This window comes from Octopus bimaculoides, chromosome 3, assembly GCF_046866305.1.
Source record: "Octopus bimaculoides isolate indiv1 chromosome 3, ASM4686630v1, whole genome shotgun sequence".
NCBI classification, from domain to species: domain Eukaryota; kingdom Metazoa; phylum Mollusca; class Cephalopoda; order Octopoda; family Octopodidae; genus Octopus; species Octopus bimaculoides.
Window position 1 is genome coordinate 45,405,701 of NC_142930.1, and position 13,125 is coordinate 45,418,825.

At 33.5% G+C, this 13,125-nt stretch overlaps 1 protein-coding gene across 7 annotated transcripts in view; it reads right to left on the reverse strand.

Moving 5' to 3' along the window:
* Nucleotides 1-312: 312 nt before the first annotated feature.
* Nucleotides 313-13,125, reverse strand: part of LOC106875681 (uncharacterized) — a 64,170-nt gene continuing 51,357 nt past the window's right edge. For all 7 annotated transcript variants that reach the window (XM_052966524.2, XM_052966528.2, XM_052966529.2 and 4 more), the window contains exons 11-13: nucleotides 10,829-10,887; nucleotides 8,806-8,910; nucleotides 313-6,553 (exon numbers count right to left, since the gene is read on the reverse strand). In XM_052966524.2, the coding sequence (XP_052822484.1) occupies nucleotides 6,470-6,553; nucleotides 8,806-8,910; nucleotides 10,829-10,887 (248 nt within the window). In that variant the 3' untranslated portion in view covers nucleotides 313-6,469. The remainder of the gene's footprint in view (nucleotides 6,554-8,805; nucleotides 8,911-10,828; nucleotides 10,888-13,125) is intronic.

Below are 13,125 nucleotides of genomic sequence, written 5' to 3' on the forward strand. Positions count from 1 at the left end.
AGTCGATTATATCATCACCAGTACTTGACAGGTACTTATTTTATTGACCCCCCCCCACTTACCCAAGGATGATAGAAAGGTAAAGTTGATCTCAGCAGAATTTGAACTTAGAAAGTAAAGACAGATGAAATGCAGCTAAGAATTTTGCATGGTATGCTAACAATTCTGCCAGCTTGTTACCTTGATTACGTTTATAGAAATGAAAATTATAATTATTTCCATCTTGTGAAAGTTGTTATTTAGATTTGTTATCACCATTTCACTAGTTATTTTATTTCAAACTCAAGAAAGAAGTTTAAAAAAAATCTGAGAAACATTTTTCTGTTAGTTCTTTTTATTTCATTTGTTTTCATCATCATTGTTCAACCAATAGATGTGTAAAAGAATAAAAAATAATTTTTTTTAACATTTTGTGTTTTTTTTAGAAAAAAATTTCATTTTTACCCTTAAAAGTTTCATGACCAGAATCATTTTAAATATTTCTTCCTCTTCAAAAAGATAGTTTGAATGAATTTTATGAGAAATTTCTCATTAATCATATTTATATAGAAAAAGAGATTGAGATGAAAGAGAAAGACTGGCTAGCCAAAAAACATGGAATAGTTGATATTTGCCAAAATAGTGAATATTTCTACTAAGAAATCATTGTAATAAAGTTGTCTTTAGTTTATATCACACACATACAAGTGCATGTCTGCACAGGTTCACACTTTTGTGCAAAGAGGGTAACTGGCAGATTACTAATAAAAACATTAAAAAAACAAAAATTGAAATGAAGAATTAAAAATATATGAGCGAGAGAGAGAGAGAGAGAACTATATATACATGAACTCGGTCATCTTGTTTATCAACATTATCCAAGATAGAGATTAAAATAAGAAAAATATAGAAGATGAGTATGAATGCATATGTCCATATGCATACATACAGATTACAGGGGGGTAACTAATTAGATTATACTAGAAACTTTAAAGCTATCAAAGAACCTGCAAAGATAATTTCAAACCTAAAATACAACAAATCCCTACATTTGATGAATTAAATGTGAAATAAAATCACTAAAATATAAATTATTAAACCAAGGATGGAAATATACGTTAAAGTAAAGAGCCTTGCCGTTGGGATATCACTGAAGACTATAAATTGAGTTACTAAAGCAAATTAGCCTGACTGTAACAAACTTAATAGTCACTATTTTTTGAAGGAAAGGGAGGGTGGGGACTGTATGATCCTTGTAGTTTTTCCAAAAGGCTATGAAAGTGAAGTACAATAACTGGAAAGTAAATCAGTTGATATGCAGTCAGCTGAATTAATTCTAACATTAATGAGCTGAACTATGATCTTTGATATATGTTGATATTAACTCTTCATGTAGAGTAAGTGCTGTAAAGCATGAGGTAATCTCTCAGCAAGTTGAGAATGTCACATGGTATCAATCTCCAGTAGTGCAATTTCATTTCATTTCATTTCATGCGACTATTGCTCTAAGGATAGGCATGATTATAATGATGTCTTTTTGAAAACCAAAACCTGTTAAACCATCTTAATTACTGTCTGAAGCTGATTCATTTCACTTATATTGCTAGTACTTTTGAAAGAGGTGTAATTATCTCATTTCATCAACCCCTTGCACATGAAGCCTAAGTAAAATTTTTACTAATGAGAAAGAGAAAGAAACGTATATTGGAGTAAAAAGTATATATATATATAGGCACAGGTGTGACTGTGTGGTAAGAAACTTACTTCCCAACCACATACTTCCAAGTTAAGTCCTAGTCTGTGGCACCTTGGGCCTACCAAAGCCTTGAGTGGATTTGGCAGATGGAAACTGAAAGCAGCCTGTTATATATATATATGTATGTGTGTGTATGTCCTACCACAGCTTGACAACCAGTGTTGTGATCCAGCAACAGAGTTTGATAGGATAAGCACCAGGTTTGAAAAAAAAAAAAGAAAAACTCCTGGGGTCAATTCGATCAACTAAAAAATTCTTAAAGGCATGCCCACAGTCTAATGACTGAAACAGGTAAGCAATAAAAGATTTCTTCAGTAATGTTAATAGGTTCTTTTCTTTCCCATGCTCAGATAACACTAATATAATATATGAAATAGAGTAAATTTTAGTTCAGTAATCTCTTGGCAAAAGAACATTGTTATGCTGATGTCATGATGATATGGCAATGCTTTTTACTAAAGGCTGGTTATGAATATTTTATAATGTTGGTTTCAAATTTTGGTACAAGGCCAACAATTTCAAGGAGGTTAAGTTGATTACATCAACCCAGTGCTCAACTGGTACTTATTTTATCAACCCCAAAAGGATGAAAGGCAAAGCTAACCTTGGCAGGATTTGAACTCAGAAGGTAAAGTCGAAAGAAATACCATTAAGCATTTCGTCCAGTGTGGTAACAATTCTGCCAGCTTGCTGCTTTAATGCTCTGTAATTTTAACTTCTTATGTCTTTGTAAAACATTGTATTCATATTTTGAACAACTTGATCTCTGTTATCAAGTCATATTTTTATTATTTTTCAGCCCCAAAAGACAAAATATATTTGTTTTCTTTTCTTTAGATATAAAGGTCCTATATTTTAGAGAATCTTTTTCATGCTTCTTTTAAAAGAATTACCATTGTAAGTTTAGTGCAAGTTTGCTGTGAGTTCAACCAGAGACTGAAATTATATCACTGTCTCTACTTGCTACAATGCATCAGAATATCTACATGATTGCTGCTTCTTTCAAAAATAACCACCAAATCTCTTCATAATCTGGTATATTGATAATATAATGAAAATATCCTGATATGTAAAAGTGGTCTGACAATGTTAAAATTTGCATTTATAATTCAATTATTAATGATACTGATGTATATTGGTGTAACAAATAGTAAATAATTACACTAATTAATAATTTAATTAAAAATATGGACTAAAACATGACTAGGTGTTTCTGTCAGAAGTAAGCAAAGGAAATTAGTTTTGAGTTTTCCTTTCTTCTATTTTTGAGCCCAGTTTAATATGTTAAAAATATGGTTTCTCTAATCAAAAGTCTGCTTAAGATTAACAGCCACTGATGCTGACGTAAGATTTGATAAATAATTTTTACAGGTTTGTACATGAGATGATAGTTGAAACAGTCAGAACAGCTCTTCAGGCTAATCTCACTGAAAGTTATTATTAGAATGTTTTGAGAGATGATTCTTTAATTATAGGATAATGTTTAACATATATTTTTGAGCCAATTTAGTACCTGAACAGAGTTCAATTCCTACTCAAAATACAAAATTGAATTTCTTTGGTGGAACCAAGAACATTCTTAAATAAATGAAAATAGATAATTGCAACAATTTCAGAACATAACTTGTACATATTCCCTTAAACACTCAGGGTTTGATAAAATAACAACCAAAACTAAAAATCTCAGAAACTAGAACAGCACAGATATTGTAAGACATATAAATACAAAACACTGCCATTTTTGACAACTCACTAACTTCCAAAAAAACAGAAATCAATATTTTTGGACTATATACAAGATTAATTTTTGCAAGAGAAAATTACAGATGACAGTACATACTACAATATATTACTGGTACAACCCTCAAATGATGCAAGGACAAAGTTATGTATTGTAGGAGTTTAACATGGAATGCAGAAGAATAAAGCTAAATATTATAACATATTTAGTCTGGCACTCTGTACTATGTCTGCACTCCACTCCTAACCCAGAACTAAAGTAACACACAAGTGGATGCGATCGAAATCAACAACAGTGATCAGTGAATGAACAGTGTCTTTTTTCCACTATAAATTAAACCACTTTTGCCTTGCAAAATAAATATTGTGTGTATGTTTGTCATATAAATACACATATATATATGTATGTATGTATACATAAAGCTGCAAAGACATCACAAAAACTGTTACTCAGAGTTTCACATTTCTGCTTATCAGAATGAGAATGTGAAACTGAGTAACTGAGTTTTTGTTATGCTTTTGCAGTTTTATTAATAAAGCATATTACTCTACTCCGGTATTTGAGTGGTATTTTTTTCCACCTTGTTTCACATTTATGTGCTTACTCTGGTATATGTATATGTATATATATATATATATATATATATATATATATATATATATATATATATATATATATATATAGTTAAAATATATATGAGCATGTGTATGTATCCTCATCATCATAATATTTAACGTGTATTACACACACACACACACACACACACATATATATGCGTGTGTATATATTTGTTTGTTAATGACTGGCATACATCTAGTAAAGAGCTACATATATAATTCTATTTCAACCTTTACAGATTTAAAAACACAGTATAGTTAAAATAGAATTATCGCTCAGTACACCAATCAGTAAGAAACACACATATTTCAACAACCTAAAGTGCCAAATACATTATTATGAGGAAAACTTAATATGAATGAATACACACATACATCAGTATATATATATATATATATATATATATATATATATATTTTCCAGAGGATGTAGCAACCGTTATATATATATACACGTATATGTATATATATATGAATTATATATATAAGCATGTGTATGTATCCTCATCATCATAATATTTAACGTGGATTACAGACACATATACATATGTACATATTTAAAAACATACCTAAATATAAACACATACAAATATACATACATAAATATATACATATGCATATATATATACACACAAATATATATATGCATATAAATACATGTATGCATATGTATACATATACATGTGTATGTATATATATATATCTATTTATAGGTGTAGTGATGGTTAAGCGTAAATACGTGTATACTTTGGGATATGTATATTTGTGAGCGTGTGTGAGTGTCAATATGATTGTGTATACTTGTTTATATATGTATAAGTAAGGTTATATATGTACATATATGTATCTAAGACATTGTATCAATTCACCGTTAGACGATGGTGAGAGGGGCAAATGCACACACACACACATATGTGTGTGCGTGTTTACATATGTCAGTGAACAGGTCGCGGTCTCAAAGCGACGAAAATATTTTGACAAATTAAATTTAAATGTTGAAGTGAATCTAACGGATTTTGTGTGTTATTTTAAATGGCTTATAAGCACCTTCCACGCTGCAATCAGACTGGAGCCTGGTGTTGCCATCCGGTTTCACCAGTCCTCAGTCAAATCGTCCAACCCATGCTAGCATGGAAAGCGGACGTTAAACGATGATGATGATGATGATGATGATGTATATGCATATGTTTATATGTGCGTATATACAACCTTCAACAAAGTAACTGTCATGTATACAACTTGAACTGACGCACGTATCAGTACATAAACATACATTCACATGTACATACATATGCACACACACACACACACACACACACAAACACGTCTACACACTTACCCTATTACTCACGTACATCCATAAGTACATATGTGCATACTCACATACATACATATATACATACATGTGTATAGGCATGCACACATGCATACGCATGTACACAGATGCATACGCATGTACACAGATGCATACGCACGCACATGTACACGCACATACATACATACATACATACATACACATGTACATATATATCATGAACAAATATTACTTTCTCAGATGCAGCACAGAATTTTGTCAGTGAACAGGTCGCGGTCTCAAAGCGACGAAAATATTTTGACAAATTAAATTTAAATGTTGAAGTGAATCTAACGGATTTTGTGTGTTATTTTAAATGGCTTATAAGCACCTTCCACGCTGCAATTGTGTATATATATATATATATATATATATATATATATATATATATCTGTATTTGAAGTTGGTGCTTCTCTATCTTGATACTTTTGGGGAGGCCAGAGGTTTGAATAGAAAAAAAAAAAAACTCTGTAATATAAATTGAACATTGTTTTGTCTAATTTGTAAATTTGAATATACATGTGTGATGTGTGTGTATGTCACTGAGAGTGTGTTTTACCTTTTAAAGTATGTTTGAGTATGTTTATAAAAGAGTGTAAGCAAATGTTCAGATATTAATATCAATGTCTATATTGATATCTGCATACGTCTGTGTCTAGAACTGTATGTGATGTGATGTGTAAAATATCTATATCAAGAGATATCCAAGTGTATAGATGTTGTGCAAGTGATCATTTATCAATACAGAGTTTATAAAGATTTGAAAGACTGGAATTGCCGAATGCATTGTTCAAAATCCCATGTGACAAAGCAACACATGCTGCAGTGTGTCTATACAGAGACCAAGAAATCATTCAAATGCCAAATGATGGGCTACGGTAGCCAGCCATTAGAGCATGCAATGTAAGACAATGAAACTAACAGAGCTCTAATACAAAGGCTGCAGCAACATCAAGAGCACTTTGAAATGATGAAGAAAAAATTTAAATAAAAATAATAGCAACAATAATACTGGTGAAGAGTTAACTTTTAGCACTGGTCATTTTTGCAATAAAATTCCGGACTTTGGTAGCCACTTGAAATGGGTCGACATTTACATTGGATGCCTGTAAAAATAAAAAAATCAAGAATGTATTGAAGTAAAAATCTCTCAGTCATTACAAAAATGGATAATCACTAGACAGTTACAAGTTCAAACATTTAAATATTTATAATATCATAACAAACAACATTGACTTAGAGGTAGTAATATCATATGCTTGAATGTATTTGTGTTTAAGTGTGTATCATCATCATCAGCATTTTATGTCTATTTTCCATGCTAGCATGGGTTATGTATATACAACATAGCCAAGTATGTCGTATAACAAATTCTTGATTTATTAAAATTATCAGTTTCTAGAGCATGTGTTATAATTACAGAATGGTAATTAAGAGCAACTCCATCTCATATGTGGATCAATCCAATAAAATCAATAAATAAATCTCTATCTATTGATAAATAAATATATATACATGTATATATATATATATATATATATATATATATATATATATATATATATATATATTGGAGCCTGGTGTTGCCATCCAGTTTCACCAGTCCTCAGTCAAATCGTCCAACCCATGCTAGCATGGAAAGCGGATGTTAAACGATGATGATGATGATGATGATATATATACACATACATATATGGGTACAGGACGTCTCCAACAGTAAACAATGTGAAATACGAAAACAAATTACTTCAATACACATTACTGCATTAACCTTGAATATCCTTGTTGCTTATTTTGATTTGAATCACCTTATTTTGGAATTGTTTGGATAATACCATAATTAATTGTGGTGCTTAAACTTAAGTACCATATTCACCTTGAATCTATCTATCTATCTATCTATCTATCTATCTATATATATATATATATATATATATATATATTATACATTATATAATATATATATTATTTACATATATATATTATTTATATATATATAATATATATATATCATTTGTATATATATATATTCTTTCATTTCAGCCATGCAGCTGTGGTCATGCTGGAGCACCTCCATGGTCTTCCTAACTTTCTCAGTTTGGGTGTTTCACATCACTACTCCTGTATGTGCCATTTTCCCAACTGTTGGTATATTTGATATATAACTGAGTTTGATTCCACTGCCCTCGTCTGTACCTCATGTTGGACTGTTGGTTCATCTAGTATTGGGGAGAGGAAAATGTCTAATTCCTTTCTGCAAATTTCTTAATTTTTGTACCAGGGCATCCCTCATTTGCTAGCATAAACCATCCCCCTCAGAGTTTGTAGTTTTGCATATTGCAATGCAACTCCACTACTGCTGGTGGCACGAATAAAGCACTCAGTAAATACTGTAAAGTGGTTGGCATCAGGAAGGGCATCCAACCATAGAAACCATGTCACAGCGCAGTCCTTCAATTCATAGGATCCTGTCAAACAGTCCAACCCAAACCAGTATGAAACATGGACGTTAAATGATGACAACAATGTTGATGATGATATGATATAATTTAATCTTCATTTTAGGTTACTTTCTAACAGAATATGATACATTTTGAAAATTTTGCACTACTAACTCAGCAAAATAACCTTCCATTATAAAGACAACAGAGTGTGTTTTGTAGGGAGATTAGCTGCTAATTCTAAGCAGCCATGTAGAGGTTCTCTCACTGGGATGGTATCATTAGTTAAGTATTATAGAGCAACATCACTGTAAAAGTGATAACTGATTCATTGGCATACAGTATTAAGTGCAGAAATGTCATCTGTAAGAGACTGGCAGCCAAACCAGGAGCAGATTTGTTTTTCAAACACTTGCCAGTGCCTTTGGACTGGCTCTTGTGCAGGTGGCACATAAAATACACCATCTTGAGCATGGCCGTTGCCAGTACCGCCTGACTGGCCTTCGTGCGGGTGACATGTAAAAGCACCCACTACACTCTCTGAGTGGTTGGCGTTAGGAAGGGCATCCAGCTGTAGAAACTCTGCCAAATCAGATTGGAGCCTGGTGTAGCCATCTGGTTTCACCAGTCCTCAGTTAAATCGTCCAACCCATGCTAGCATGGAAAACGGACGTTAAACGACGATGATGATTAATACCATAGAAAACCAGCCAGCACTGACATAATGAGATATAGAATGCCATGAAGGGATAAACCCAACAAACTAAAATAAAAGCTTTTAATTTAATCAATGTCATCAGAATTAAAAATTAAAATAAGTTAGTGTTACCATATTCAATGCAAAGAACATCAAAAAGCTCAGACAAATTAAGAAAACAAACAATACAATGAAGGATGAAATCTATTCTTTAGCTTACCGCAAATAGCTCCAGGGAGCTGATATCAGAGCGTACTTCACCAACTGTACCTCGAGATATCAGCCGTGCATAGACAGGTAAGCGACCTGTGACATCCTCCTTCAACTAAAAAGAAAAAGGAAAAAATGAAAAGGGAATAAATTAAAATATAGTTGCAGACAAGACATTAAAATACCAAAAATCAACAAAACCAGTTTTAATGAGCAGCTGCAATAAATTTGACTATTGATTTAACACCACCATGATAACCTCCAATGTTCATTGCTCTCACCACCGATATAAAAATCATAAAAATATATTTTAGGTGCAATGTGTCTGTGTAGTAAGAAGCTTGCTTCCCAACTACATGGTTTTGGGTTTAGTCCCACTGCATGGCAGCTTGGGCAAGTGTCTTCTACTCTAGCCTCAGGCTGACCAAAACCTTGTGAGTGGATTTGGTAGATGGAAACTGAAAGAAGCCTGAGTATATATATATATATATATATATATATATATATATATATATCTGAGCCAACCAACATTCCTGTGCCCACTTTCAAGCTGGCTGTACATAAGAACTGGGTATTCTTCTGTCACTCATTCTGACCACAATGGCCAGCCCAGTGCAATTGCAAATGCATAAGGAAGCTCTCGATTCCACCAATCTTACACTGGCTAAGCAGGTTGGTATTAGAAATTCTGTCTTTTAGTGAATAACCACAGATTGTCCTGAGACAGCCTTTGTGGTGATGTCTAGTTGGTTAATGTGCTGTCAATAGGGTGTCCATGATATTGAGCCATACAAGAGAGTAGTAAGGACAAGCTGAACTTCTCAGCAGTCAAGTTGGCTCACAACACCTTTGAGTAAACAGCCTTGGAGCAAACAAAATGGAGATTGTCATGTCAAAATGGTTTCAGAAACTCTGTTGCAACCAGCATCAACTGGTTTAGGGGTGCAAGGCAAACGAGAAAACCAACTGCAAATATACCACCTGCACTGACCCGTAGTCCTCATACTTGCAACATGTGGGCTTCTTTGCAAATCATTGGTGGGATTCAAATGCCATATTCGACATAAATATTGTGAACGACAAAGAAAGAATAGGTTGTCAAATCCTCATACATAAAAACCGATAGGAGAGTCCATCATATATATATATATATCTATGTGAGTGTGTCTTTGTGAATATATTTGTTTCCCACCACCACATGACAACCGGTGCTGGTGTGTTTACATTCCTGTAACTTAGCAGTTTGGCAAAACAGACTGATAGAATAAGTACCAGGCTTAAAAAAAAAAGTAGTGGGGCTGATTCATTTGATTAAAAATTCTTCAAGGCACTCACCAGCATGATTGCAGTCTAATGACTGAAACAAGTAAAAAATTAAAGATAACATATTATAGGAATTTGGCAGCACACTGTGAAAGTAGTCTTTATCTGTTATGGTTGATTTTTACTTGTCATGTCCTTCCACCTGCCAAGGTAAGTTGGATATAGCAAAGCTTATTACACATCAAAGTTTTTGCATATATTTACAAGCTATTGAGTCCTGGGCATCAATCTTTACATCTTTTAAGACATCAGATGTTATGTTGTATTCTAGAGTCTTATTCTCTTCACTTGTCTGATTGTGTTTTCTACTTTGAATAATATAATTTTGGGAACTTATGCAAACTATTCACAAATATCATGATAATAAAATTACAAAAGAATTTTTTCCACCATTGATACATATAACATTCTCACTCTGCAAAAGCTTTGAAGATACCAAAAAGCATTCAACTCTGCATAAATACAATTAGTGAAGACAACCATAATAAACCAAAGTGTAAGAAATTAGAAAATCATCTTGAGCTGGCAAAACCTTCAAAAGAGGCAAGTTTTGTTTTTAAAAGCAAAATGATCCTATGCCTTAAAAGACAAATGAGCTGAGATAGGCCATGAATGTTATGCTTGGAATAATATGGAAATCTGTAAAATAACAAAATGGATTCCCAAAATAAACATACAGATTCAGTTTAAATGGTAAATGTGATACTTACAATACTTGGAAATGCAATAGCCATACTAAAACAAAGTTTTTCCATGTCATCAATATAAGCTGGAAAGAGAAAATACAATGCTCAGTTGAAGGGTTTGAAAGTAGGAAGGAAATTCTTAATCACAATATACTGAGTATGAAATGAACCTATTTTGTTACTTGAAGCATATCTAAAAGTAGAAACATTCCAGTTGTAATAATCTTCTTATCTAATGTGTCATGTTTTTTAAAGATGCCAGGTGTGATTTGGAAGTGAAATAAACATATATGTGTATATGTGTGTGTATACATGCATATGTATGTGTGTATCTATATTAATAAAAGTGTAACTGTCTCTGTACCTCAGTCTACATTTGCTCTAGACAGACATATTATACCTTCTTGGAACCAGGATGATCCCGGGATTGAAAACCTGCCCTTCATTTGCTTCTTGAATATCCAGCATTAGGATCGGATTTAAAAGCATTTCTAGCAGTTAAAGCGACCGTGAGAGGTTTCAGTACCATAGTATTACTGAGATAGGTGAACAAAAGTTACCTCCTGTTATGGGAGAAACCTGAACACCCCCATGTGACTGAAGGTGGACTAACCAATTACAATAAATAAGAAGAGTGAACTGTCAGGGTGTAGTTGATGGTGTTACTTCGAACATGTTGGTTAACCATGTTAGTTCGATGTGTGTTGGTTTAACAGTCAGAAGTTGAACATTGAATACTGAGTATTGTACCTATGTATGGAGTGCGTTCTGTGTCAACATATATTTCTGCGATAGGTCATTTTTAGATAACCACAACCAACTATTTATTTGTGTAATACCATTTTACACCAGACGTTTATAGCTATGTCATAACATCTCCCTTAGCTTAAAGTTTTACTAAGAAATTTAGTGGGTCTTTTATCTTTTTCAGTCATCAGACTGCGACCACAATGGGTTATGCTTTGAAGAATTTTAATTGAACAAATTGATACCAATTCTTTCTTTTTTATGCATGGTACTATTTTTTATTGACCTCTTTTACTGAACTACTAAGTTAGTGAATGTAAACACACCAACACCGGTTATTAAGTGGAAGTGGGGGACAAACATAGACACAAAGCTACAATATATATATATATACACAAGAATAAGGGCAGGGAATCGTCAATTAATAATAGAATTAATAATTAACAATTTTGCCAAGTAGTTCAGTATGAAAAAACCTTTATCGGTAAAACCATTTATCATCATAAATATACAGGGATTAGCATTGAGTTGCTTCTCCAACATACTGAAAATTTAGAAATAGCAGTCAAAGAACTACTGATTCTAAACTACAAATTTTTCTCTAAACGGATGGCAATATTTATGGCACACATAGAACAAAAAAACGGAGGGAAAGGCATAAACAAAACAAGTCTTTAGTTAATCGGATACGATCGTTTCATGGTTAAGAGAATGAAAATTTCTCTATTCCAAATCTTCAGTCCGATATTCCGATAAATTTGAAAGTGTCTCTAAAAAAATTCACTGTAATTTTTGGCCATGCGACACCAAAAATCAACGATAAGAATAGATTTCTTTGGGGTGGGATGCCTTCAATTCTAGACCTTGCTTCCACACCTGAAACTTCTCCTCTAGTTCTGATAGTGACTCCGCAATTAGGGCAAGGTCATCAGCATAGAGGAGCTCCCAGGGGCAACCTGTCTTGAACTCCTCTGTGATTGCCTGGAGGACTATGATAAATAAGAGGGGGCTGAGGACGGAACCTTGGTGGACCCCTACCTCTACCCGGAATTCATTGCTGTACTCATTTCCAACCCTCACCTTACTGGCAGCATCTCTGTACATGGTTCGCACAGCTCTCACTAACCATTCTTCTATCCCAAGTTTCCTCATTGACCACCAGATAAGGGATCGGGGGACCCTGTCAAAGGCTTTCTCCATGTCAACGAAAGCCAGGTACAGAGGTTTATCCTTAGCTAGGTATTTCTCCTGCAGCTGTCTCACTAGAAATAAGGCATCAGTAGTGCTTTTACCTGGCACGAACCCAAACTGCATCTCATCTAAATTGATTCGCTCCCTAATTAGTTGGGCTATGACCCTCTCTGTAACTTTCATAACCTGATCTAACAGCTTGATGCCTCTGTAATTATTTGTATCTAAAGCGTCACCTTTACCTTTGTAGCAGTTGACTATGATGCTGCTACACCTTCGTGTATCACCTGGTTCGTAATACGGGTGACTAGGCTATAGCCAACACTGCCAGATATTTTGAGCATCTCTGCAGTGATTCCTGATGGGCCGGGGGCTTTCCCGGT